Raw genomic sequence first — 26175 nt, 5'->3', positions numbered from 1 at the left:
ATGGGCTGCCGCCCCATCCTGGGTTGTTCCCTGCTAGGATCCAGACCCTCATGACCCTGCTTAGGAGCAGTGGGTATATTGGATGGATTGTATGTTATCTATTATTTTGATCATCTTTATGAAAAGTACATTGACAGAAAAAAAGTATAGTGCCTAATTATTTCTATGTGGGATATTGTGCAAAGATATCTTCAGAAAGTTTAAGTCTGCGAAGTCTGGGTCCTAGAGAGGAGAAGAAATACCTATAATTCACTATATTAATATATTAGCTTAAACATCCATCCATCCATTTTCCAAACTGCTTATCCTACTGAGTCATGGGGGGTCTGGAGCCTATCCTGGAAGCAATGGGCATGAGGTGTGGAACAACCCAGGATGGGGGGCCAGCTCATTGCAGGGCACACACACCATTCACTCACACATGCACTCCTACGGGCAATTTAGCAACTCCAATTAGCCTCAGCATGTTTTTGGACTGTGGGGGGAAACTGGAGTACCCGGAGGAAACCCCACGACGACATGGGGAGAACATGCAAACTCCGCACACATGTGACCCAGGTGGAGACTTGAACCCGGGTCCCAGAGGTGTGAGGCAACAGTGCTAACCACTGCACCACCATGCCGCCCCTTAGCTTAAACATTCAATGCATAATAAAAACAGGTTGGTTCTTTATTTTAAAAAAACAACTATTGAAATGTGTGCGTGTGCGTGTGTGTGTGTGTGTGTGGGGTGAGGGGGGGGGGGGGTGTTAATTTTACAATATATTCTTCTGGTCCACATACCCATTGGTATGGCAGACTGCCAGTCACACCGGGGGTGGTCCACCTCGGGTAATTTCACCTGATCATAACTTATCGAAGAAGATAACGTGGAACACCAAGGTGGGGGGAGGGACACTTCCATTAGTTCAGGCGGAAAGGGCTCTGGCACGCCCAGGCACATGTGCCTGCTGTCCAGTCCTGTATAAAAGATGGAATTTGAAATGTTTCACAGAAGATTAAAAATATGCTGATACAGCGGGGAAAATAAGTATTGAATGCCTCAACATTTTTCTCAGTAAATATATTTCTAATGGGGCTATTGACATGAAATTTATTCCAGATGCCGGTAACAATCCAAGTAATCCAGAGAAAGAAATCAAAACAAATAAGTACATAAATTATGTATAATAAAGTGAAATGACACAGGAAGTAGCTGTATACTGAAATGTAATACTTAGTAGAAAAGCCTTTGTTGGTAATAACAGCTTCAAGATGCCTCCTGTATGGAGAAACTAGTCGCATACATTGTTCAGGTGTGATTTTTCCTCATTCTTCCACCCAAACTGTCTTCATATCCAGAAGGTTCCGGGGGGCCTCTCCTATGAACTCTGGTCTTCAGTTCTTTCCATAGATTTTCAATTGGATTCAGGTCGGGTGACTGACTTGGTCATTCCAGCAGCTTTATTTTCTCCCTCTGAAACCGACTGAGAGCTTCCTTGGCTGTGTGTTTGACATCATTGTCTTGCTGAAATGTTCACCTTCGTTTCATTTTTGGCACCCTGGTACATGGCAGCAGATTCTTATCAAGAACGTTTGGCTATTTTTCTCCATACATCCTTCCTTCAATTATATTAAGTCTGCCAGCACCATATTCTGAAAAACAGCCCCACACCATGATGTTCCCATCCCCGAACTTCACTGTTGGGATGGGATTTTTGGGTGATGTGCAGTGACATTTCTCCTCCAAACATGGTGTGTGTGTCCTATAACATTCATAGACTTTTAATTTTGTCTCATCTGACCAGACTATATTCTCCCAGCATTTCATTGGTTTGTCCGAATCTTAGCAAAACTTAAACAAGCTTCAACATGCTTTTTCTTCACCAGTGGAGTTGTGCACGGTGAGTTGTGCACAAAGGCCATGGCAGTTGATTGCATTACTTATTGTTTTCTTTGAAACAACTGTACCTGCTAATTCCAGGTCTTCCTGAAGCTCTCCACGAGTGGTTCTTAGCTCTTGGACAACTCTTCTGATTTTTCTTTTGACTCCTTTTGTGAGAAATCTTGTGAGGAGCATCTGGTCATGGCCGGTTTATGGTGAAATGATGTTCTTTCCACTTCCGGATTATGGCCCCAACAGTGCTCACTGGAACATTCCGAAGTTCAGAAATACATCTGTAACCAATGCCATCAGCATGTTTTGCAACAGTCAGGTTGAGAAGGTCTTGAGTGAGCTCTTTGCTTTTACACATCATGAGATGCTTCTTATGTGACACCCTGGTAATGAGAAACCTTTTTATAGGCCATCAATTAAGAATAAACCAGCTGATATTAATTTGCACTGGTAGGGGGCAGGATTGCTTTCTAAATACTGACAGATTTCAGCTGGTTTCTTGGCTTTCCGTGCACCTCCTTTGCTTCATGTGTTCAATTCCTATTTCCTGTGTCATTTCACTTTATTACACATAACTTAATTTATGGACTTACGTGTTTTTAGTTACTTTGTATGTGTAACTTTACATTTGCTCGTGAAATCAGGATATTTTGATCATTCGAACATTACATTTTGATCTTCTGTAATACAAAGTTGTGGAAGATACCTCCATTATCAGACATGGTCCTTAACTGAATTTCCATCTGGTGCCTTTTGAACATTTGTTTAGGAATTTTTATAAACAAAAGCCAGTTTTGGCTAGCCAAATTCTCAAAACTAATGGACAGCACAGCTAGCCTAGTATGCAAGTATGCTGTGAGGAACAATTTCAGCCTTATAGCGGAGAGCCAGCGCAAAGTTATCAGACAAGATCTACAGTCACCCTAATGAGGTTCCTCTCTGTCCATGACAGTTCAGGGATACAGGAGCTCAAATGAAGACGTCTTTAGTTAATGAGCTACGGTTTTCTGTAGGGATCAGAGAATGTTGCCAGTGTAATATTTTCAAATGAATTACAGATGGTTCATATTATTATAATTAGGCAAACAGTCAACGCACTACATAATATAGAAATTCCAGCTAGATTTTTTTTACATGGGTTTTAGACATTTATACATTTGCAAAGAAATTTGCATTGTTTTGGGCATTAGCCACACGGCCTTCTGATTAAGAAAAACACCCCAGAAAGAGCTGCAGTAACGGTCACACCCCTGGCACACCAACAGAAAACGGAAGTTGATTGCAGGCTTCCCGTACGTCTGCCAGATCCGTAGCTGCATGATTCAGGGCGTGACTGAGATGGGCACCTCATCACTCTGAACACTTGGCGAATGATATGATGGGACTGTAACTTTTTTTGTTTTTTACCAGCACATGTAAGGGGAATAAGGGTATGATGAGGCATAAATGCACAGAACGCCCAGGAGGAGAGGAGAGTTTGTAGCCTGATGTGTAAACATGACAAAATCTGCGATCAGATTAAAGGGCAAGGCGGGTGGCAAACATAGGTATAGATTTGCAATAAGGTTTGAGCTTTATTGTGAGTGAAACATTAGTCTCACATAGCCTGGGATTACTGAATGGAGGTACAGGAAAAAGCGGCATGAGGATGTGGGTCTAAGGGGGGGGGGAGCTGCCAACAATATGTATTCCAAATAAAGGAGCGTTTCACAGGACCTCCTGTGTGTATCAGATGGGGGGGGCCGAAAGGGGGGGTTGGGTCTTCATCCATTTGATTGAAATCACTGGCCTTAAAATTTCAGCAATAGCGTCAATTTTTATTTTACAGTTAACAACGGCACAAACACACAAACGCAAAGAAAAGTTGCATTACACACTTCCTGTTATTCAATGCACTGCATAGGGTAGGGAGTCCAGGAACAGACACATTTTATAACATGCTTTTGAATGTGGCCACTTTCAGCAAAGACACTTGAGAGGTACACAGGGTGAGAGCGAAGAGGCCCACTGCAGCCAGAACGTGGGGCAGCAGCCAGCTAAGTGGCCTGTTTCAGGGCTTTTAAGGCTTTTAAATCTTATTACTCGCCTGAAGTTCACCAGCCACTTCATCCATCCCTGCGTATGTGTCAGACATCAAACGAATCCCTTCTTTGCTTCTCAGTCATAAATGTACCACATCACTGCGATTTATGAAACTAATAAACAAAACAAAAAAAACGTTTGATAAAAAAGCAGTAATATGACAAGTAAACATTAAGCCATCTGACAATTACACTCCAAAATGACGGTTTCTCTGAGACCGAGACGGTTTGCCCAGTACCGTATTATGCGAAGAAGAGCGCAGACACTTTGTATAAATGAGCAGGTGGTGCACTGAGGTAGTTCTGGCTGGATTACATTTGCTGAAACATTATTCATTCTCAGGGTAATTATTACTCCATGGCACCACCTCTTATTGTGTCAGATTATAACAACAAACTGATCTTAAAATACCAATCGAACAATAAACAATTCAAGATTAAAAAGAAGTTAAATATGGTGCCGTTTGGCATATTGGTGAAGTAAGAAAGTAAGTAAATAAAGTAAGTAAAGTGTGCTTTTGCAAAATGGCCTGTAAAAGCATGTGCAAAATACAACAAAATAGGCTATTAAAGTATAAGAAACTACTGAAATTTTAACTGCCCAGAGTAACTGGGGCAAAGGAGCTTACTCTAGGGCTCGATGGAGAAATAACTCTACTGTCCACGGGATTTGAACCAGCAACGTTCCAATCGTAGACACAGGGTCATGACCTACTGAGCAAGCGATGGGAAGAGCAATAGGGCTGTAGTGCTCGCTCTGGTGTGACGGTCTCCTGCCGAGCAGGATGAGAGGAGCTCACAGGGAGGAAGGTTATGCTGTGGTGCTTGGTCGCAAAAAACTCTTGCGTTGTGCATTTGTTCCAATATTGTTCAGCCCTATTTCCATTTAATGCACACAAAACACGTAACAGTATCAGCGTCAATATTGGCAAAACCAGCCTTGGTACCAGACCAAATCAGATAAAAAGGAAATTCGGCGGTGTCACCCATCCCTGTTGAGTACTGATTAAACCGTCCTCCCTTTCTGTGGGGCTGAATTCTGTCTAACACAACCAATGTCCCAAAAAGAAATCTTCAGTATTTTTAATTATAATTGCACTTAGCCAAAAAAACATATGTGAACACCTAATCTGGATAATATTCATCCTACTTCTCAGTTATTGTGTTGGCAGCTTAATACAGCAAGCGGTATCAACAACCCAAATGATGAGTATCTAAAACCAGAGCGGACAATCTTATTTAGAAAGGGCCCGTGTGCATGCAGGTTTTACTGCAACTCCCTAATTAGATCACTAATTAGAGGACTGGATTTCTAAAGAGTCCTCACACCTGGATTTGAACAGCTGACCTACAGGTTATGCCAAAAATCCGCATACACACTGGCCCTTTGCGGATAAGATTGGCCACCCCTGCAGTATGAGGTTACCCCAAGCTAAGATTAAGATATTTGAAGCGGGTTGTGTCCTGACTGCGGCGTGTTAACGACCGACTGAAGGTGGCTACAGGTCTGCACGCATTGGCAGGTTTTTCACACCACCTAGACTCCTAGAGGGACGAATGTAGTAGGTTAAAACAAACCTTCGAGTAGGGGGGGCTTATGCCGCGTATCGCCAAAACGGTGCTTTTGCAAGCAATGCAGATCGTGAGCTTTTTTAACGCGGTAAATAAACGAGGCTTTCTCCGGACGGATTTATTACAAAAGTAGCCTAACCGTGTAATCTGCTTTACGAGAAATAAACGTCGCTAAACAAGAGCAGATTATGAATGATTAATTGATGAATGTAGGGCGTTTATTATAGTAATTTGGCCCTTGCCTCTGAGTTAAGGAGCACATTTTGAAGAGCAGAAGTAAAACACATAGACTTATTCCCAGCAGTGACAGGTGGATCGCAAACCGGTTAAAGAGTGTTTTTTAGTGAACACGCATGGCTGGGTTGGGCTATGTTGGAGCCTTTGAAGTCTGACTTTTTTATCACAATTATTTAGCGCTAATTATTCCATTTGTTAGGTTACTCCCTCCAGTGTGCGCAGGCAACACGTGACGCAGTAATGCCTTTAACAGCCTAACTGTACTAAAGTGTGTTTTATGAGCATGTGAAATAATTTGAATCCAATCAGTATTAATACTATTATTGTCCAGCCGAGTTCTGGAAAAGCAGTGGAAAGATACGTAAATTCTTCCATCCTCTAACCACTTGTCCTAATCACGGTGGGGTGGCGGGCATGCAGCCTCTTCTGGGCAACGTACTGCACAAAAAACTGTCTTTATAAACGATAGGCTGCTCATATTTTAGTTACATAATGAACGACTGGCTCCGGAAGCGGTTCCATAGTGTAGTGGTTATCACGTCTGCTTTACACGCAGAAGGTCCTGGGTTCGAGCCCCAGTGGAACCACTCATGCTTTTACACGTTTTTATTCGATATTATTAAAACTATGCATGTACAGGTAACACATGAATAAAATATAAATATTAAGCTATACAAGTAGTTGGATAAAGTTCTTGCGTACCTAGTTAAACGCCTGGGCGGAAATAATGGGTGGCTAGGGACGGTCATGACAAATACGTGGCCGCAAAACATAAAAATAATGAAACACGAAACATGGATTCCTTTTTAAGCGTAATCATGGAAGAGACGCGGCGGCCCATGAATATAACAACCCCCTAATGGCCACCCCAGGTAACTGGTTCCAAAACGTTTTTAGACTAGATTACATTGTGAAAGATAGTACCGTCCTTTTACTGTAGCAAATACAGAATGCGACTTGTTGTGGGTAAGAGCAGGAGGCGGCTCGTCGGCAGGAGGCGCTGTGGTGCCTGGTAAAATATCACTAGCTCTCACTGTTCTACAACCAACAATTAAGAAAGATTACGATTAAGGATTACCAATAGGGGAGGAATCGTTACTAAAGTCTGAAAAATTAGTACAAATGGTTATAGGTGTATAATACTTGCTTTTGCGCTCCGGAAGTACAACTATATCAGTAACTCCCTCGGTGTTTCTCTTTTGCTTGATGAACAAATGAATTCATTAAATATTGTCTACATGGCTGTCATGCTGAAACGGTTTAATGTCCATAATTTATTTTTGGGTGATTTATTTCTTTGAATATGAAAAGTATGACGGCTGAATGTGAGTTGACTTGCATTGGTAAATCAAGAAATTCTGTATTGTAATTTTAGAAGTAATAAACGCGGCACCATTAAAGGAGATGGCCCAGATTTGTCATGTTAACATTATGTTTAAACTTATGATTTAAAATGATTTGAAAGGCATTGACTGGAAGCCTCTAGAACAGTATCGGCTTTAGCTCATACAGAGCCACAAGCAAGCTTTGCTGCGTTTTTAATATTTCTCTACAACAGCTAAATCATGCTTCGCTTTCTTGGTTGTTTCATTCCTGTGATTTCCAGATGCAGATCCTGGCCTGGATCATGCAGGGATTGGAGTCTATCTCAGTCCATCTTAAGGCCAACACATGAGCACATATTCACACTCATACACAAAGGGCAATTCAAACATCATCTAGCCACACAACCTGACTGCTCTGGACAGAGCAGGTGCAACAGTGAAGCACCAAAACCAGGTCTGAGGCAACAGGGACGTCAATTAAAGCACCAAGCCGTCCCTCTGTAGGGGGGGTTTAATAATCATCAATAATTATCCGTATTGCAGCTCCAGCTTCATCATGGAAACGTCCTGTTACTCAGCCGCTTCTCTCTGCAGGAGGCCAAAGGCTGCTATGAAACATCTAAGCTGGACAGTAACAGAAAGGCACAGAGTGCAAGGAACACTGCCAATATCACCTAAAAACCAGGCTTCATGGCGTGCGGGTCGTCGCATCTGCCTTACATGCAGAAGGTCCGGGGCTGGAACCGTTCAGTTTAAGGAGATGGTGTGTGATGGTGAATGGGAAACCACCAGTTTGGGCCGCAGTAGATTGTCACTTTCCATCGAGGCCTTTAGTGTTCAACCGTGTCTCTCTCACTGGAGAGCAAGATGGGGTATGTAAAAAAACATTCCGATATACTCATACAAATGCTGAATAAAAGACCATTTCAAAGAAAATGAAATCAGTCTCGACACCAAATCCGTGGGAGGACTAGAACAGAATTTCCCACCGTTCCGCCGCGACAAACCAACCATAAAGCGGCATTTATGTATCAGACCTATGCATACATCAAAAAAGGGAAGAAATGTATTTATAGTGAATATTTTCCATTTATGAATACCTTTACAATTGGAGGTTCATATCATGTTACAATTGATTTTTTTTTTTCTTTAATCCACGAATGAAAAGTTTGATTTTTGGCGCAAAGATGTTGCAGATGTTCTGAGCTGCAGCTATTCAGCTTGTGCCTTTGACTTCTTGGCTTTGCTTGGCTGTGAGGGGTCCAGCCGTCCCCGCTTCCTCTCTTTATGTGACCCTTTGCCCTTGGCGCCGCCTGTTGGCAGCTGAATGTCCGGCGCCTTCCCTGTGGTCGACTGCGTCTTGCCACCGAGGCTGTCTTCCCGGGAAATGGGCTCTATGACGGCTCCCATTCGGCTGATAACCTTCGGGGCTGTGAATTTCTGCACGGTACGTGGGGTGTTCCACGTGTTGCCGATGGGCGTGCATATGCTACGCTCGAACTGTTTCGGGTTCTCAAAGGGGAACGGCAGCTGACTGACCTGCAAGGAAAAAATAAATAAATAAAAATTTAAAAACATCAATACTTCAGTTCCTTTCATTAATTTACCAGCTTCGAACAGGAAGAATTACATTTTATTTGTTGAAGTAAAGATGCATGCAGATAAATAACTGGCATAAATGTTCAAACAGCCTTATGCATCTATGCAAGTTCGAATTTTATCCTTTAAATTGTCCTCCCTGTAAAATGATCTTGGGTTTGTGAAAGGCTCTATTTAAACGAAACTTAAACAGCAACTTGGTTGCTGTTGAACAAGCATGCAACCACTGCGCTTTAGCTACAGGGTGGCTTAGATTAAATAATTGAAGGGACATTGCAGATGGGGTCATGGAACCGACCTGATGAGCAGCCACTGAAGAATCCCTTTTCTCTGAGATTATGACGGTGGGAAGCTTCTCATCCTGTCTTGGAGGAGGGGGAGCAACTTTTACACGAAACCTGAAGGAAGAAAGAGTGATAAAGCCGCAGGATAGTTTAATATTGGGTTTTTGCACCACATATCTATCCCCTATTTAGTGCAAATTCTGTTGCTTCAGGGGGATTCTTAGAGTGGGAGAGGAGGTGAGTATTTATGGGGGGGGAACCACATCACTTCTACACCACTAATCAAGCACTGACTGTTAAGGGTTTGAAGGCATGTTCCCCAACACCCAAGGAGAACAGCAAGACAGTTACAGGCGTTCCAGCCCTCCTGATTGGTCATCAGTTTCTAGTGCTGCAGCAGCATCTCAGATGTCTGGCCTCTGCCTACCTGCCGTTTCCCCAAAAGGTTCCCGTTCCAGCCTCCAGCACCATCCCGAGACCCTCAAACCTCACGCTCACCTTCTGCGTTTCCTGCGTGAAGGTTTGAGGCCGACTCCGCCCCACTCTCCCCAACCGGGCAGGGTCAGGTCCACCACCTTCGGCTTGCCCGCCTCCTCCTGCTGCCTCTTCTCCTTCAGGAAGTCCGACACCACATCGTCCCCAGCAAACGCCTCCTTTATAATCAACTTCTGATCCACCTCATTCTGAAAGACAGCAGGAGAATCTCCGTCAGCAGTGGAGCGAGTTCACCTCAAGCGCAGCCAGAAGAACGCTCAACATCTCAGCATTTTCAGGGCATGAGTGGCTGCCTGACGCCTTTACCTCCTCGTCATCAATGACTGTAGGGAGTAGAGGCACCTCCAGAGCTCGCGTTTCTTTTGTCAGCACTTTATTGCAGTCAATTACTTTTTTTCTTTTATTCTTTTTCGACTTTTCCCCCTGCTGGCTTGTAGTTCCACTAGATCGCACTGCTGGGGGGGGAGAGACCACCTGGTTTGCCATTTCACTATCCTCTCCGGAACCTTCTTGACTGAGGAGGCGGTCCATATCCTCCAGGGTCACGACTCGTGTTGGTCCTTCTTCCAGCAAGGCTGGTTCTTCCTTCTCTGTTCCCTTTGATTCTGGCTTTTTCGTCTCACCCACTGGTGCCCGACAGCGATCTTTCACCACCTTCAGAAAAAGGCTGTTGAACTCCGAAACATCTTCCTCATTCTCATCCTCAGAGCTGTCTACCACAGGTTCTTCCTTTTCTTCCAAAGTGTCTTTCATTCACAATGGGGGAGGGGGGGACACAAAAGTTAATGTTAAAACACTTAATCAGTTTCACATTTCAGATTAGATTAATCGTATTTCATAAGTAGGAGGGTGGAGATGTTCAGGTTCTGAACCAATCACATGGTGGTGATGTGACATGCTCAGTTCGCTCACACTTTTGACTAGTAAACAGGGCCATGTCAGCGAGGTATGGCTTGGGTACGGCTCCCATACTTTACAATGGAAACCTGCCAGTTCGTGGTAGGGCTCCCATACTTTACAATGGAAAACTGCCAGTACATGCTACGGCTTGGGTACGGCTGCCATACTTTACAATGGAAACCCGCCAGTTCGTGGTACGACTCCCATACTTTACAATGGAAACCCGCCAGTTCGTGGTAGGGCTCCCATACTTTACAATGGAAACCAGCCAGTTCACGGTGCAGCTGGGGTACGGCTCGTTTCCTGGTGCGCCATTACATCGCTTTTTTTGCCTTTAACTACTGAAACTGATGTTTAGTACCCTGATCCTGGAACTGAAACCCCAACCCGAACATAAATCGCTACCCCTGACCAAAAATAATTCTGAATCCAAAATGTCTCAGACCATCAGAAATATAAGATATGGTGTATAGTTCATTCACAAATTGCAAGGGTCGCTGGACAAACCTGTATCCGGCAGCAGTAGAGACGGCACCAAGCCCTCCTTTTCCAATTGCCGCAACTTTCGTTTCTCGTCAAACTGCCTTAACAGGACTTCCTCATCGTCCAAATGTTCCTCCTCTTCCTCCTCTTCCTCGGGCACTCCCCCTAGCTGACTCTTGTCCCCCGTCATTGGCTCATCCTCATTGTCCCCTGGTTCTGAGGATTCTTGGGTCAGCCTGCCCGTCATCCAGGGATTGGCGGGGTCAGTAACGGACTGAGCTTCATTAACAAAATCCGGCAGCACCTCCGCCTCCTCCTGCTCCACCTCCTCCTCTTCTGAGGGCACTACGAGCTTCTGGGTCAGTTCCTTATTCATCTCCAGCTGCTGCTGCATGGCCTTGCGAGCCTGAGGGAAAAACAGGACAAAAATACAATTGGGGGAACATATTCTGAGGAGACCTGATCACAGAACCGAGAGGAGATGCCTGTACCTCTGTATCATATTTGGCCATGATCGCCTTTGACTTTGCCCACTTCCCGCTGTTCTGGTGCTTCAGCGACATCCTTTCCTAGAGGACAGGGAAGCAGGAAGTGTTACCTCAGCATTGCTGCATTATATCCAAGCTGGAAATTTGCAGAAGTGAAACCTGAGTGCAGGACTGTGCCGGCTCACCTGCATCCTGGCCAACTCCATCTTCTTCAGCTCCTCGAGGGCAGCCGCTGGGTTAGACTCGCGCATTTCCTCAAACTCTCGCAGAAACTCCTTGCGCTTCGCTTTCTTCAGCACCTTGTGATACCTGAACCAAAGACAATTCCAGATGGTCTGGCATTCAACATGCAAGCTCTCCTCACATCCTCTGTGATCCAATCTGCCTATGGGCTACGTACGTCCGTCCCATCCCTGTGCTGGGAAATCTCCTCTGCACCAACAGTGGAAAGATTGTACATAGTTCTATCCCCACAGCAGAGGCTGCACCCGAAACACTTTCCTCATTTGCATAGCAGGAACCAAAAACTCAATTAAAAGACCAGCAATGAAGACCATTAACTTATATTTTGGTAGATATAAACTGCATTGTCAACACACAAGTAATAGTAATTAAAGAAGATCATACATAACTAGACATATGATCTAAAAGTTTGAAAAATACCCCCTTAACACATTTCTTCCCTGAAAACACTAGTCAGGGCCCATATATCTGGAAAACTGTTATCAGAGAGAGACAGGGGAAAAGGCCCTTAGCATTTAATTACAGTCACAGACCCAGATCTTAGCATGCACCCCCACACACGATAAGCCCCAAAGAGATTCTCACTTTTTGCTTTTTATCTTCCTCTCCCGTCTGGCTTTCGCCTCATAGTAGGACTGGAGAGCTCTGGCCTTCTGCAGCTCAGCACGACGGATCTTTGCCTGTGGTGACACAGACACACCGACACTCATTAGCCCAGAAGGACTCCCACGTGACTGAGGATCAGTCCCATTTCTAAGAGCTGTGCAGATAAAGTAAACAGACTCAGACGTGGCCTTCCATAAGAAGCCCCAGTGTCAATTAGAAGCAGAGAGGTACCCAAGGCCCCACTGGACGGGTTGCCGGGCACGTACTGTGCCTGGACTTACCTCTTCCAGGCTCATGGCCTTCAGGGACGCCTCCTCTAAGGGTGTCAGAACAGGATCATGGACAGGCTGCATGTTCTTATGTAGAAGCCTGAATATCTCCTGTTCTAATGGAGTCTGTGCCTGTGATAGAAAAATATGACAGGAATATAAATATAAAATTTATCATGGAATTTCTACACAAATAACTTCTATTATTTTCCACAGCGTAGTCTGCGGACAGTACATGCAGGATATCCCCTTGATCAGGTCATCATGAATAACTTTACATTCTATTATATAGCTGTGTATTCCCTATGCTATTCATATATAAAATGCTTTTTCTACCTTCCATCCAACTACCACTTGCTCCACACGCTTTGGGCCAGAAGGCTCCTGGTTCAAAGGGAAAACCAGTTGTTCAGCTCTTTTGTTCTGTTCCACCACAGGCTGCCACTGAGAAACGGTCTTTGTCGCCTTTTCATACGCCGCCTCTCTTTGGATCTGAAGAGGATGAGAGTGACAGTCAGCCTGCGTTTATCTCCACCAAACCCAAACCCAGGCAGGTTTTTCCAGGAGTCTCACAAACCTTCTCGGTCTGCTGCCGACTTAGAGGCAGTTCCACAGTGTCCTTCTGATTCTGTAGATTCTTCAGCTGTTTCTTGGTTTTACTGACAGCAGAAGGGACTTGGTCCATCCTACCCAGCAGGTCACACAACCTGATTTTTTCCCCAGCACCTGGAAACATAACTTCAGTTTCCTTATGTCATCTTTTATAACGACATCCCATTAATTAAACACCACAAATGATGTAATATGGCACACTGGAAATGTATCCTGTTGAAAAGGGTTACCTTCAGCGCTGACAGTGAACTCAGACACCTGCAGACTTGCCTCTGATCGCTCAGCCAGTTTCCTCCTAAACATTTCACAAATTAATTGACTGTAACTTTGCCATCGCAATCTGCGGCTCTACATATCAAAATCCATTCTAACCTTTTCTTTCCATCCAGGGAGCCAATTGCTTCCAGGAGTTTGCGATGTTTCCTTTCATCATCGCTTCCGCCCTGAAAAATCAAGACAAGATCACACAAATCAATAATTCATCAAGATGAATATGCACATTGCATTGGTTACATCTTCACTTCTTCTCGAATTCGTATTGAATTTGATAAACCCCACCTCATCTTCGCTTGCACTGATAACAGTATCATCCTCAAATAATTCATCTTCATCATCGTCATATGACAACTGGTTCTTCTTCACACTCGTGCTGACGAACAAAAACAATACATAAATATTTCAAGACACCAAAGATGCAGATTTAGATTTTAATCGCAACTATTTTTTACCAGCGTACTCCAGAAATAAAACAACAATCCCTCCGCTGCAAAGAAATGTCGAATCTTTAAATTACGGATACGAACGTATAAAACTAATGTGTTTAACAACGACGTTAAGTAAATTTCACCGTCTCATCCGCTACATTAAACATTTCGTTATTAAGCAAGATATAACCACAAACCTTGAAGGTATAGGAGCCTTTACAGCGTGTTTAACTTTGCTCTTTGCCATGATGTTCACGCAACTACCCACGTGCAGCTGAGGTGCCGTAAATCGGTTTCTGGACGTTTTGTAAAACTGTCGTAAACGCTTTGCGACTGGTTATCAACTCGATTAAATTAGAAACACAAGTAATAAGATTGGCCGTCCTATATATAATTTACACAAAACTATTTGTTAAATATACCGTACATACATATGTTTATTAATGAAAGTATGTGTCATGCCCCAACTGCAAGATTCATCAAGCATTGATTGTTTTTTGTTTTTTAAGACGGCATGTTTTACGGTAATTGATTGTGGAAGGGGATACTTGTTATTTTTTGTAGGAGAAGGTCAATGAGGTTTGCTTAGTTTGTAAGGTAAAATTTTACATTCTATTATATAGCTGTGTGTTCCCTATGCTGTTTATATATAAAAATTTACTTAAACGCACTTATAGGTTCATGAAAATACATAACGTTTGTATACCGGTTTGGCACAGAGTTGTTGCTAACGTTGACAGTATAGAGAAATGAATGATGATTGCCTGTATTCAGCTTCAGGTGTGAAATTAAAAGTACTTATCATGGATTCTGTGAGCCGCAGAACATAAATAACGGCCATAAACACTCACACATAAATAACTGCAGTTTTTATCCGTACGCTGTGCTTTTGTGCTCTTAAAAATCTTTTTTTTTTTTTTTTAATAATCTGCTGTGTATATATATATATATATATATATATGCCCAGCCGTCGTCAGATGGATGAAACGATGGAATGTAATCTGCTTCCATCATTATTTCGGGCATTCTTCGTTTTACATCTTATGACACACACATATTTATTTTACTGTTTTCTTATTTTATAGTATATTATTATGTGCACTTTACATGTTCTCCCCCTGTCCTTCGGGCTCTTCGCTTTGTCCATAAGTGTGAATGGTGTCATTGGTGTGTGAGTGATTGATGTGTGAGTTTGCCCTGTGATGGGTTAGTGCCCCGTCCAGGGTTGTTCCTTGGCTTGTACCTGTAGCCTCTGGGATGAACAACCCTGCATAGGACAAGCGGGTATAGAAAATGGATGGACGGATGTTTTTATCCATTGATTTTTTTTTAATCTAGTCGTTCTTATGGTTTTTTTTATACCCCGGGAGCATGCCTTACTAGCATTTCATGACCCACATCTCCATTGTAATTTATGGGTGTACACATTTCATGACCCACATCTCCATTGTAATTTATGGGTGTACACATTTCATGACCCACATCTCCATTGTAATTTATGGGTGTACACATTTCATGACCCACATCTCCATTGTAATTTATGGGTGTACACATTTCATGACCCACATCTCCACTGTAATTTATGGGTGTTCACATTTCAAGTCCCACACCTCTGTTGTAATTTATGGATATACACATTTCCAAAATGTCACCATTTTGTATTTGAGGAGATTTGGCATGTGAATTACTCATACTTTCCAGAGTTCACAAATATTATGTGTTGATTCCCTTTGAGATATAGTGCCTTTGGTACACCATGGGTTGCCAAGAATGATAATTTACTGTGTTTCCTTATGAACTGCTCCTTTTTTACATTACATGGCCCTGATAGCAGTGATACATCGCTGCTGCGGCTTATGAAAATTGGAATGTCATTCAACATGTAATGCATTTAATGAACATTGGTATTACATCGAGTGTGTGAGCATAAAATTTAGGATCTGCTGAACGTTTTAGGGTGTTTTTGGAATATACTGTCCTAAGTGGGTTATAATTTCTGTTTATTTCAAGGCCATGTAACATATACTAATGTATTAATGTATTCTCATTTATTTTAATTAAGTTATTTGGTTTGTTTATTTAGTATGTTTTTTTGTGGAATGTCGCACTCGTTTTGTGTTCCTAAGTGAATGACATCGTGAAGGTAACATCGCCCTGGGCGACTTGTCATCAGCAACATCACGCTACACTGAGACTGGTGAATGTTTAAGTCACTGTGTCTGAGTGGATTGCAAAGCAAGGTGCTGCTGCAGATAGAATTAGCAATCAGAAAAAATTTCTTCCTTTAATGCAACCTAACCTGTTTGCTAGTCCAGCGAAGGGTGGAGCCCTGCAGTGAGTGCTTGTCAGGGCAAGTCCACTGACCATGCAGCCCAGCAGCCACTCTTCACTCACCAAGGGACGGATTTCCTCGCTGAGCAGGAAGAAACATGAGTTTGGGTAACCAGAGAACATTTTGTTTTTATTTTCTCTTGCACTTTAATTTATAAACTAAATGAGTCTTATGAACTGAACTGATCAGATATCCAGCTCTTTCTGTTTATTTTCTAGGATTTATATGTCATACTAGTTTTGTAATTAAAGTTATTCTAACAGCTCTGAAGAAAACACTTTCTGTCCATATGGTACCAGTCAAAAGCAGATTTAATGTCCAAATGTTCAGTGAAATCAAAGCAAAGAACAAATAAACAATAGAAAATAAGAAGTCAAGAAATAATTTACAGTCTTAAGGCCCAGCCAGTCTACATTACTTTGGTTCTGAAGTGAATATTGGCAGGAGTTTCAGGGGGAAGATGTTAGCCTTCCATGCACTACACGTATTTTCACTTAGGATTCCAAAACGTAGGAGCATCCAGTATTTTTGCTCCTGTGTGAGAGATCCAGGTTAGAACCCATAGATGGGAAGTCATATCACAAGGTTCGCAATCACCTAGGTGAAGACTCCCTGCAGGCAAACTGCAGTGCATGTGAACGATGTGTAAGGCGGAAAAACAGAAGCACAAAAGGCAGCTGAACCCGTGAACGTCAAGGTCAGAGGCCTTCTGGCCCTTATATTTACTGGTTTCCTAACATTGGAATCAGATTCGAAGGACATTTGGCATGCATTAGTGACAACTGACCGTTTCCATAACTATGTCCGAGTGTACCCTGCAGCCCTATAATGACGTTACTGGTGATGCGCCGTTCCTCATGCTTGGTTGACAACCCCTAATTTATCTTTAGTGGTTTGTTACAGTGGTCATGTCAAAGAAGCAGACTTGAGTATGCCTGAAATTTGGCTTCAAAGAATGCAGAAAAGCAGCAGATCCTGTGCAAGAAATGGTGGAATTCTGAGATAACTGCTATCCCACCAGATATAGGACGTGGGCTGCTTATCAGAAACCTCAGCTTACAAAAGGGAATCTACAGTTCATGTGCTGAAATGTTCCCACTTACTCAGGGTTTAGTCAGGGTGAATGATGAATCTGGGCTAGAGTATAGTCATGTCAGATGTGGTGGAACAGTCAGGATGCATAAATTCGGAGTAGGTTTCTCAAATCTTGAAGCTCCTCAGTTTTCCTCTAGATCCACTGATCTAAATGTATACCAGAGGGTAGGCCTCAAAGGAGATGGATTCCTTAGCTTGCCTAAGTGATAACCAACATAGGTTGTAGGCCACGGTTATGTTAGATTATTGTTTCTCATATCGGTCCTTGGAAACCCCCAAACTGTACTTTAAGCTCCCTTGCTGGTCCTGGGAGGATGAAAAAATGTAGACTGTCTGGCAGGGAACTAGAAAGGATCAAAAACAAGGATTGTCTGAGGGTCCCTAATGTCCAGGTTGAGAAAAACTGCCAACTGCCACACCACCTAGTCAGACTACGTAATACGCCTGAAGCTAAGCAGGTACTTGGATAGGAGACCAACTAGGAAAGTTGTACCGCTGGGGCAAGAGGTGTTGGAGGGGCTTCTCCTGTAGACTGTGTGGATCCTAGTGCAGTGATGGGGACACTGTGCTACAAAAATGGTGCCGTCCTTTGGATGAGATGTAAAATTGAGGTCCTGACTCTCTGAGGTCATAAAAGATTGCTGCGTATCTTTCAAATGAGTTGGGGTGGTACCCTGATGCCCACTGTGGACTTTTCATATTCTGTCCTCCTAATCATCCCCTATATCTAACAGGTGAATTCTCTCCTGCCCCTTCACCACCTTAGCTACTGTGTGGCTGCTGTTGCATCCCACAGGTGGGAGCTATACAGTGCCAGTGGATGAAGTGCTCCCCATTGGTTCCTGTAACGTGTTGTGGTTCTTTTGAAAGGTGCTATATAAATGTAACATTCATTCAGAGACAACAGAGGGGTAATGTCTGAGTTTCTAATTTCCTTGCATAGGCTAATTTCAGAGTTACTGAAGTTCTGGACAGGATAGAATGTTGATGATGTCATTTTTCTAGTGGGTGGGGAATCCAACCTGCATTTCAGGTTTTTTTTTCTTCCATAATATGTTTTCCTGAGTGGGTAATATAATTTTATTTTATTTCATGCCTATGTAATATATACCGGTATACTTTCTTTTTAGTAATTCAGTTGTCTATGTATTTAATATGTTCTTTTTTTGAGTTTCTAAACGAATGACGTCTTGAAGGTAATATTGTTCTGGGCAATTCGTCATCATGTTTTGCGGAGATCAGCAATTGTTAAATAAGTCAGTCGCTGTGCCTGAGCAGATTGCAAAACTCAGGGCTGCTGCTAATATAGTAATATTCACAATTAGAGATAATTTCTCCCTTTAATGCAACCTGACGTCTTTGCTAGACTGGCAAAAGGTGGAGTCCAACCCTGGGAGCTGGTCAGGAATGAGGGTCAGTATATTCCTTCAGTTGGAGGAGTCAGTATTACCGTGGTGCCTGACAGCTGCACAGTAAGTCCACTGAGCAAGAGTTCAGAGGTCTGGACCTTCTCTTCATATGTTAGTTGGCATCTTCTGTGGGGTCTGTGCAAACCCCTTGTTACGATCGGTGGAGAGCAGGTAATGCAGACGGGCAGAAAAGCAGGCAGGATCGGGGAAAAACGAGGGTTTAATCAGGAACTGGGAGCAGGAAACACCAGACATCGACTAACATCAATGACGGACATTGAACTCAGGCAAGACATGGACTGAAATAGACAGGACTGGGCGAAAATAATCGGACACAGCTGGGTACGATCGGGGAAGCACACGTGGGTAATCAGGGGGGCGTGGCACAAACGAGGATCGGACGAGCCGGGCGTGACACCCCTCTTTAGCCCTTCAAATTAAATCCTGTTCCTTCAGATATTTTTTGTGACGCACACTCAGAATGTTATCTGAAGAGCTAACAGCGTAGCCTCTAACCAACATTCAGGTGACACAATCTTTACTTTTCAAAAATTCCACTCTTACATCCACAGGAGGCCATTTCCCATTCGTTTTCTGTAACACTGACTACCCAAAGAATGTTTTTTTTTGGATTTATTAATTTTTAAAAAAATTTATTTAATTAACCAAAGGAGTTTTTATGGACTAAACAATTGGAAAATACACTGTTGTTTCTCTTTATGTTCTGAAATCTCATGTCATACTACTTTTGTAAATAAAGTTGTTCTGAAGAAAACATGACAGCGAGCTCCAACACTTCAGAGCTGACAAATATGTTGTAGTGCTGTTGCTCCTCTACGGCGCTGTTGCACAATCGGAATCCTATGACCAGTTGCCCTATTAGGGGTCACAGGAGAAGATCAGGATGTAAAAAAATTCTAATGAACATCGACACTGAGTCTGTATGCAGAGTTTAGGACCAGCTGAACGTCAGACGACACACTAATCTCACTCTCCTTTTCCCTGCTCTTTTCACCATTGCAGGTAACAAAAACAAAGATGATAAACTTTCCGGGGTCTTTGAAATGAAAGGACGATTTAAGATAACTTTTATCATTTCCTAGATCTCTAGTTTCGAGATTTGTTTTCTTGGGAACAGGTCCAATAATAGTGATTTTGGAAAGTACCTGAGCCTAGAAGACGAGTTTAACAAGTTTAACGGGAGCTTTGTCCTCTTGGTCTAGTCTTGATGCTAGGGTCCCCACACTGTAAAAAAAAAAAAGTTACAAAAATTCAAAATATTAAGGCAACATGACGCAATTGATTTTTGAGTTTTCTCAATTTGAGCCCAAAGCTGTGAACTTAACTTATTTATTTGAATTGTGAAGCTAGTTGATACATGTTCAGCCTACTTAACATTATATATGCAGTGAACCTGACCAGCTTTGTTCACATGACTTTGATATTTGCATTTAGTCAAATAATTTTTTTGATCATACAAAACAAGGGTTTTCAATTTTACTGTAAGAATATTTTATTTATACATGACAGAAATCACACAAATGCTTCAATTCAAAGCGACGTGTCTGCTTATAAAACCCCTAACCGGCTATATGAAGACATTATAAGTTATGTTGTACTGTAAATACTACAATAAGTTCAAATAACATACTTAGCTTATATATCCAGTGACCGTCACCTTTTTAAAGCAACAATCTCTTTCAGCCTTTTTCGCCTAGGTTTCTGTTAGGCAGCCCACGTCCTACAATGAAACTGACGTAGTGAAGCGTATTATGACAATTTCATCTCCTGTTATCCAGTTAATCACGGAGGGAATGGCATGCCTCTTCTTCTCAAGCGGGCACCCTATTGAGCATGCCTATTGTGTTTTTATATTTCCCGCCAACTTATTATTATAAGTTAGATTGTTCTAATACATATTTTTTTTTAGTTTGTGTTACATTAAACTCTAGTGAACACAATTATTTGTTGGCATTTTTACAGTGCAGCAGTGAGGATTCTGTGAGAGTGACCATTTTCATGAAGCGTTCTACTGCCCTGTGTGACTTCCTGAGACTTTGCTGGATGTCATGGCCTGTACACTGGTACTGTGAGTGCTGTGCAGAGTGGAGAGAGAACCTCTGTGTTCTTCCCAGTTGATTCTAGGGTTCATCAGGGGTGTGTTCTTGCTTCTGCTCTGTTCAGTGCTGGTATAGACTGGGTGTTGGGCAGGTTCGTGGGCTCCAGCGGCTGTGGGGCATCTGTTGGCGAAGAAAGATTCACTGATTTTGACTGCAGTATTGTCCCGTGCGTTAATTTTTCTCTCGGAACTTGGAAATTCCGAGTTGAGTGACATCACGTCCGACGTTCTCCCGTCCGAGCTACCACAACTCGGAACAAACATGGCTGCCTCCATGAACACGCTGCTGTGTGTTGTTGCTTTATATTTTAGCAGAGTTAGATTATTTTTTTCCAAGAGACAAACAAGAAACATGAACTAGTCAAACCACATTAAAATCTTTATAAAATATTTTAGTACATTCATGGAGATGCTCTTTTTTCGAGAGGCAAACTACAAACAAAGACACTAACAAGTCTGGTAAAAATCTGATATTGCATGCTAGGATACTGTTTACAATCATGATGTGGTATTCTCTAAATCAAACATGTGCAATTACATTAATAACTATTAATACCTTTAACAAAATAAACATTTTTAAAGATTTACAAAATAGAATTACTTTTGAGTGTGTAAGCCGCTATGTTAAAATTACGTCACAGGGGAAACTCGGACATCGACGTCATAATAGAGGCATGTTTCCGATGGGAGGTGACATTTTTCGTGACATTTTCATCTGAGTTCCGACTCGGAGAGAAATAATGTAACACACCATAAAGGGAGACTGATGGAGAGATCATCCGCTTCAAGTCAGAGAGGAAAAAGAGAGCACGTCCCCGGGTGGATTTGAACCACCAACCTCTCGGTTAACAGCCGAGCGCGCTAACCGATTGCGCCACGGAGACAGCGAGTACATGAGCACAGCTGTGCTTTATGGGGTTCGGAGTCAGAAGGCACTTCGCAGCGGAGAACCGGTTCAGAAAGTTGCTGGTCCAGAGGCCCTGACGTCTGTGTGTTGGCCCGGCTAGCTCAGTCGGTAGAGCATGAGACTCTTAATCTCAGGGTCGTGGATTCGAGCCCCACGCTGGGCGCTGTCTTCTTGCTGCATAGAAGCCCATCACCCTCCGGGACGTGAACATGAAGAGTCACGCCGTCAATAAAACTTGATCGTGACTCACCCTGCCTTCTTGTGAGAGGCCAGATAGGACCCGTGGCCTGCGTGGTGAATGCGCTGTGTTCTCCCATGCAAGTGGATGTCCGTGCTGTCGTGCAGCTCACTTGAAAATGCCCTGCTGCTCATTATAGTGGCAAGGAGTGAAATAATCGAACGCACCATCACTCCCTATGGAGACCAAAAGGCGAGGTGCCAGTCTATGCAGATCACAAACAAAGACTGAGCAGTCTGGCTGCCACAAGGTAGGAGGATCAGGGGAGTTTTTCATCACCATCTTCTGTTTTGCTGTTTTATGTTGTGGCTCCTGTCTGGCTGTAATCTAACATAATTGATAGTCTTACCCTGTAAAAAGGCTGGTATCATATACAAGAGGAGAAGGTCGAGATGCAAAGCAGTCCTTCATCCCAAAGAGGGCCTCTGGTCTAGTTCATGGCTTTAAGGGTGAAATCATGGAATATAACAGCAATCCAGCCTTTAATCAGTTGTACAAGAAACATTTTAAGTGTGACATTTATTCACTGTTTCGTAATTTTGGAAATACTTATTTGATTTTTTAAAAATTAAGTTTTGCAATAATTTGGTACCTGAAGGAGGCTGTGTGATCCTAACCTCAGCCATGCATGACAGCGTGTTGTTGACCTTCTGGCCCTTGACATCAATACAATGGAAGACTTATTGTTACACTCTGTCTAATGTCCTTCTGTACTGATTCAAGAATTTCAGGTTTTTCATGTAAAATCCCCTGAGCGAGCTGTTACTGAATTACCCCAAAGGTATCTTCTCTCTGGCTACAGGCAGAGATGGAGCTCATGATCGACTTTAAGCATCAAATAGGGGCTGACTATGTATTTTGGTAATAGATGCATGTTCTTAAAAAAAATAAAAATCAAGATTTTGTAGTTCCATCATAAATTCTACAGTAGAGTCCATATTACTCTGCATTTGAAATTTTAAATCTCGGCAGTTATAAGACTCTGAGTAACTTTGATCTATCAGTCTTTGAAGTTGCCTCATTCATTGTTAATGCTAAATATAACCAATGCTTTGTATTACAGTAGCTTTTGTAGTTAATTCCTCTCGCAGTTCAAATATCTATTATCTGAAGCCCCTAGCTTGCTAGCGGAGTGTTAACCTCCAGTGGGTGGAGATGCACAATATCTCGGTTAACATACTGGGATTGACCGATATGTGTTAAGAATCAAGATATTGGTATCAGCCTAATGTGTCGGTCTTAGCTGATGGTGGCAGCCAGTTGGTACATCCAGCCGCTTCCTGCCCGTCTGCTCCCTGCATTTCCCTCGGACGTGGCTGTTAATCAGCCGCCCCTGGAGCTTGTTAGTCTTTTGTCCCTGCCCTCTTGTAAACCAGCCATAGCTGCCTTGCATTTACTCCTTCAGTCATTGTTCTCTGCCTGCGTACGTTACCCTGCCTCCTTCCCTCAATAAACTCCCCCGCGAAGGGTGACACCCCATCTCAGCCTGCATTTGGGTCATCCGTCTTCGGCACCCGCTGTCACAACAATATTCAAACTATCGATATTCAAAGGTAGCAGCACCAAGACCTAAAGACATAACCGCTAAAATAATGACAATAGACCATTTTCCATAGTGGAGAACGGAGTGATTTGATCGGCGTATTCACCACTTACAAGAAGTCCCAAAGAACCGGCCTGTGAGATGATTTTATACAGCATATGGCATGCTTTTAATTCATGATTAAATCTTACCCACTGATCAATCTTTTGTTTTCCACAGAAAAGAAAAATCATACGATGTGATTCTGCTAATCTACACCAGCAAGTTTAACAAATTTCGCTGCCAGATCCACCTTATCCCCCCCGCCTAAGCTATGCAGAGGTTATTTGAGATACTAGACAATAATATATAGGTTATAGGCATCGGCCAAAATCCCCATATGGGTGCCAATAGGGACACCTCACATTATGCCCCTGACAATGTGCTATATCGTAAGAGCTGCAACGTTGACAGAGAACCACTTTCCTTAATTTTCAGATAATCAGTGCTTCAAATGTGGGATGAAATTACCAAAGGGGGAGATTCCAGTTCCAGAGAGTACAAATTCAGACCAAGAATTTGTTTCAACCAACCAGTTGAGTACTCTGTCACTGTGACTCTTTATACTCTTATATACTATATACTATTTGGTTGAAACAAAATCTTGGTCTGGATTTGTACTCTCTGGACCTGAAATCTCCAGCTCTGGAAGTAACTGCAAAAGCTTCTGTTATGTAAAGCAATGTTTACTTGCCTTTGAATTTCGATGAAACTTTATTAAAGAATGTGCAGTTGTTTTTGTGTTTGTGGTGGTTACTTTTCACATCAAGGCTCATGTATGCATGTGGAGAATGAAGAACAGGTAGGACATTTTAATGGTTGAGTATAGGAGCATGCTGGACCCAGGACAACCTCGTGTGGTTGGGCAGAATGATCGTATGTTGACCTGGATGTATGTGGGAATTGATATATACAACGCAGTGTACCACCTTCTATCATGAAAAATACATACTTCTGGGTGCAGTGGTTAGCACTGTTGCCTCACACCTCTGGGACCCGGGTTCGAGTCTCTGCCTGGGTCACATGTGTGTGGAGTTGCCATGTTCTCCCCATGTCGTCGTGGGGTTTCCTCCGGGTACTCCGGTTTCCCCCCACAGTCCAAAAACATGCTGAGGCTGATTGGAGTTCCTAAATTGCCCATAGGTGTGCATGTGTGAGTGACTGATGCGTGACTGTGCCCTGTGATGGGCTGGTCCCCCATCCTGGGTTGTTCCCTGCCTCATGCCCATTGCTTCCGGGATAGGCTCTGGACCCCCCGCGACCCAGTAGGATAAGCGGTTTGGAAAATGGATGGATGGATGGATGGATAATACATCTGTAATTAAAAAGTATGAAAGTGTTGAACTCTTTAACTTAACGAAATAACATAAGAAACTGAAAGGTATGGGCTCCCATGCATTATTAGCCCAAACTGCTCCGATTTCTATTGTATCACTAAGATTCTCTTCATTTTCTTATTGTTGGGTTGGGTGGTCTTGGTGGTGTCTGGAATGGGGAGGGCTGTCTGAATACATACCTCTATCCTAACCGCCCCCCCAAATTTTCGTACAGTACTGCACATAATAGAAGCCAGCAGGCATTTCAGACTCTGGATACACTCTTTAGACATTTTTTTTACACGATTTTGTTTATATACCACACTTTCCTATGGCAGCTTTTGTGTGGTGTGCAGTGCGCACTAGGTAGGGTAGCACTGCCAGGCATGCATTTATTTTTACATGCATTTATTTATTTGCAAGTTAATCTGTTTATATGTGTGTGTGTGTGTGTGTGTGTGGTTATATATATATATCTCCATTCATCACCGTAACCTCTTAATCCCAACTGGGGTCGCGGAACTAACCCGGGGCAATTGCCAACACACACACTCACACACACTCACATGTCTAGAGTTTGTGGCCACAGAGTTAGACAGGTCTTGCTAGCATTCTGCCTATTGTGGAACTTTCTGGAAGGCGTTTTAGTGCCATATACATATATAGGAATTTTGTATGCCATACACTAAAGGCTAAAGGTGCATGGTACTGTTTCTTAAAAGTTCTATATATATATGAAGATTAATTTGCTGCGTGTTTGTAAATGTCAAACATATGTGTTGTCATTTGATTTTATTAAAGTGTTTTAACAGTTTGTAGCACGTTGATGCTAGAATTGTGATTTTCCGTGTGTCATTCACATATGTGTTTTTGTGGCAAAACATAGTTTGGAGACCTGACTTGTCAGTGGTTTCTCCTGGTGAAAAGATATTGTAGCGTGTGACCCCCTGTAGTCGTGCAGTGTGAACAGTACTGCAGTGTGCACAATCTGATAACTTTAAGAATCATGTACTGTGAACAGCCCAGCAATCTGACGACTTTTAAAGTCGTGTAGTGTGAACTTAGTGTTAGACATCAGCCGCTTGGCTGAAATCCACAGTGATGGGTGTGTGCAAAGCCAGGCTTGTCAACTTTTGTCAGCTGGTTGACATGAGATTTTCAATTCAATACAAGTCTGCGCACTCATTTCCATGTATGCAACAGTTATATTACCTTGTAAATAGCCTGTAGGGTTTGCAAATTGCGCCGATGCTTTTGATGTAGCTAATTTTAAGTTTATAATGGTATAATATAGATGTGCCGTAATATTTCTTGCATGAGCATGAGAGTGAAGAAGCGTGAGAGTTATGCCAGATGTGTGAGAGTTGGCAGCCCTGGCAGAGCAGAGTCCTGTCTCTGTGACT

At 42.8% G+C, this 26175-nt stretch overlaps 1 protein-coding gene and 3 non-coding genes across 4 annotated transcripts; 2 read left to right on the top strand and 2 right to left on the bottom strand.

The window, feature by feature from the left end:
* The first annotated feature begins 6280 nt into the window (after nucleotides 1-6280).
* trnav-uac (transfer RNA valine (anticodon UAC)) lies at nucleotides 6281-6353 on the top strand. Its single transcript has one exon. It is a non-coding gene; the product is annotated as a tRNA-Val (tRNA).
* A 1795-nt stretch (nucleotides 6354-8148) lies between these two features.
* On the bottom strand, nucleotides 8149-14106 carry si:dkey-251i10.3 (uncharacterized protein LOC553498 homolog). Its single transcript, XM_048984293.1, has 15 exons — nucleotides 13972-14106; nucleotides 13629-13719; nucleotides 13443-13513; nucleotides 13301-13365; nucleotides 13036-13184; nucleotides 12795-12950; nucleotides 12471-12590; nucleotides 12169-12263; nucleotides 11526-11649; nucleotides 11344-11421; nucleotides 10877-11258; nucleotides 9776-10215; nucleotides 9473-9657; nucleotides 8989-9088; nucleotides 8149-8630 (listed from the first exon to the last, which is right to left on the bottom strand). Exons 1-15 carry the CDS (start codon nucleotides 14019-14021, stop codon nucleotides 8304-8306), a joined length of 2433 nt encoding a protein of 810 aa, XP_048840250.1. The 5' UTR covers nucleotides 14022-14106; the 3' UTR covers nucleotides 8149-8303.
* Nucleotides 14107-21539: 7433 nt separating this feature from the next.
* Nucleotides 21540-21613, bottom strand: trnan-guu (transfer RNA asparagine (anticodon GUU)). Its single transcript has one exon. It is a non-coding gene; the product is annotated as a tRNA-Asn (tRNA).
* Nucleotides 21614-21726: 113 nt separating this feature from the next.
* trnak-cuu (transfer RNA lysine (anticodon CUU)) lies at nucleotides 21727-21799 on the top strand. The gene has a single exon. It is a non-coding gene; the product is annotated as a tRNA-Lys (tRNA).
* The last annotated feature ends 4376 nt before the right edge of the window (nucleotides 21800-26175 follow it).

The sequence above is a fragment of the Brienomyrus brachyistius genome, chromosome 18 (assembly GCF_023856365.1).
Source record: "Brienomyrus brachyistius isolate T26 chromosome 18, BBRACH_0.4, whole genome shotgun sequence".
NCBI lineage: Eukaryota > Metazoa > Chordata > Actinopteri > Osteoglossiformes > Mormyridae > Brienomyrus > Brienomyrus brachyistius.
Note: the sequence above shows the minus strand (reverse complement) of the source record. Positions and strands in the feature narration are given on the sequence as shown.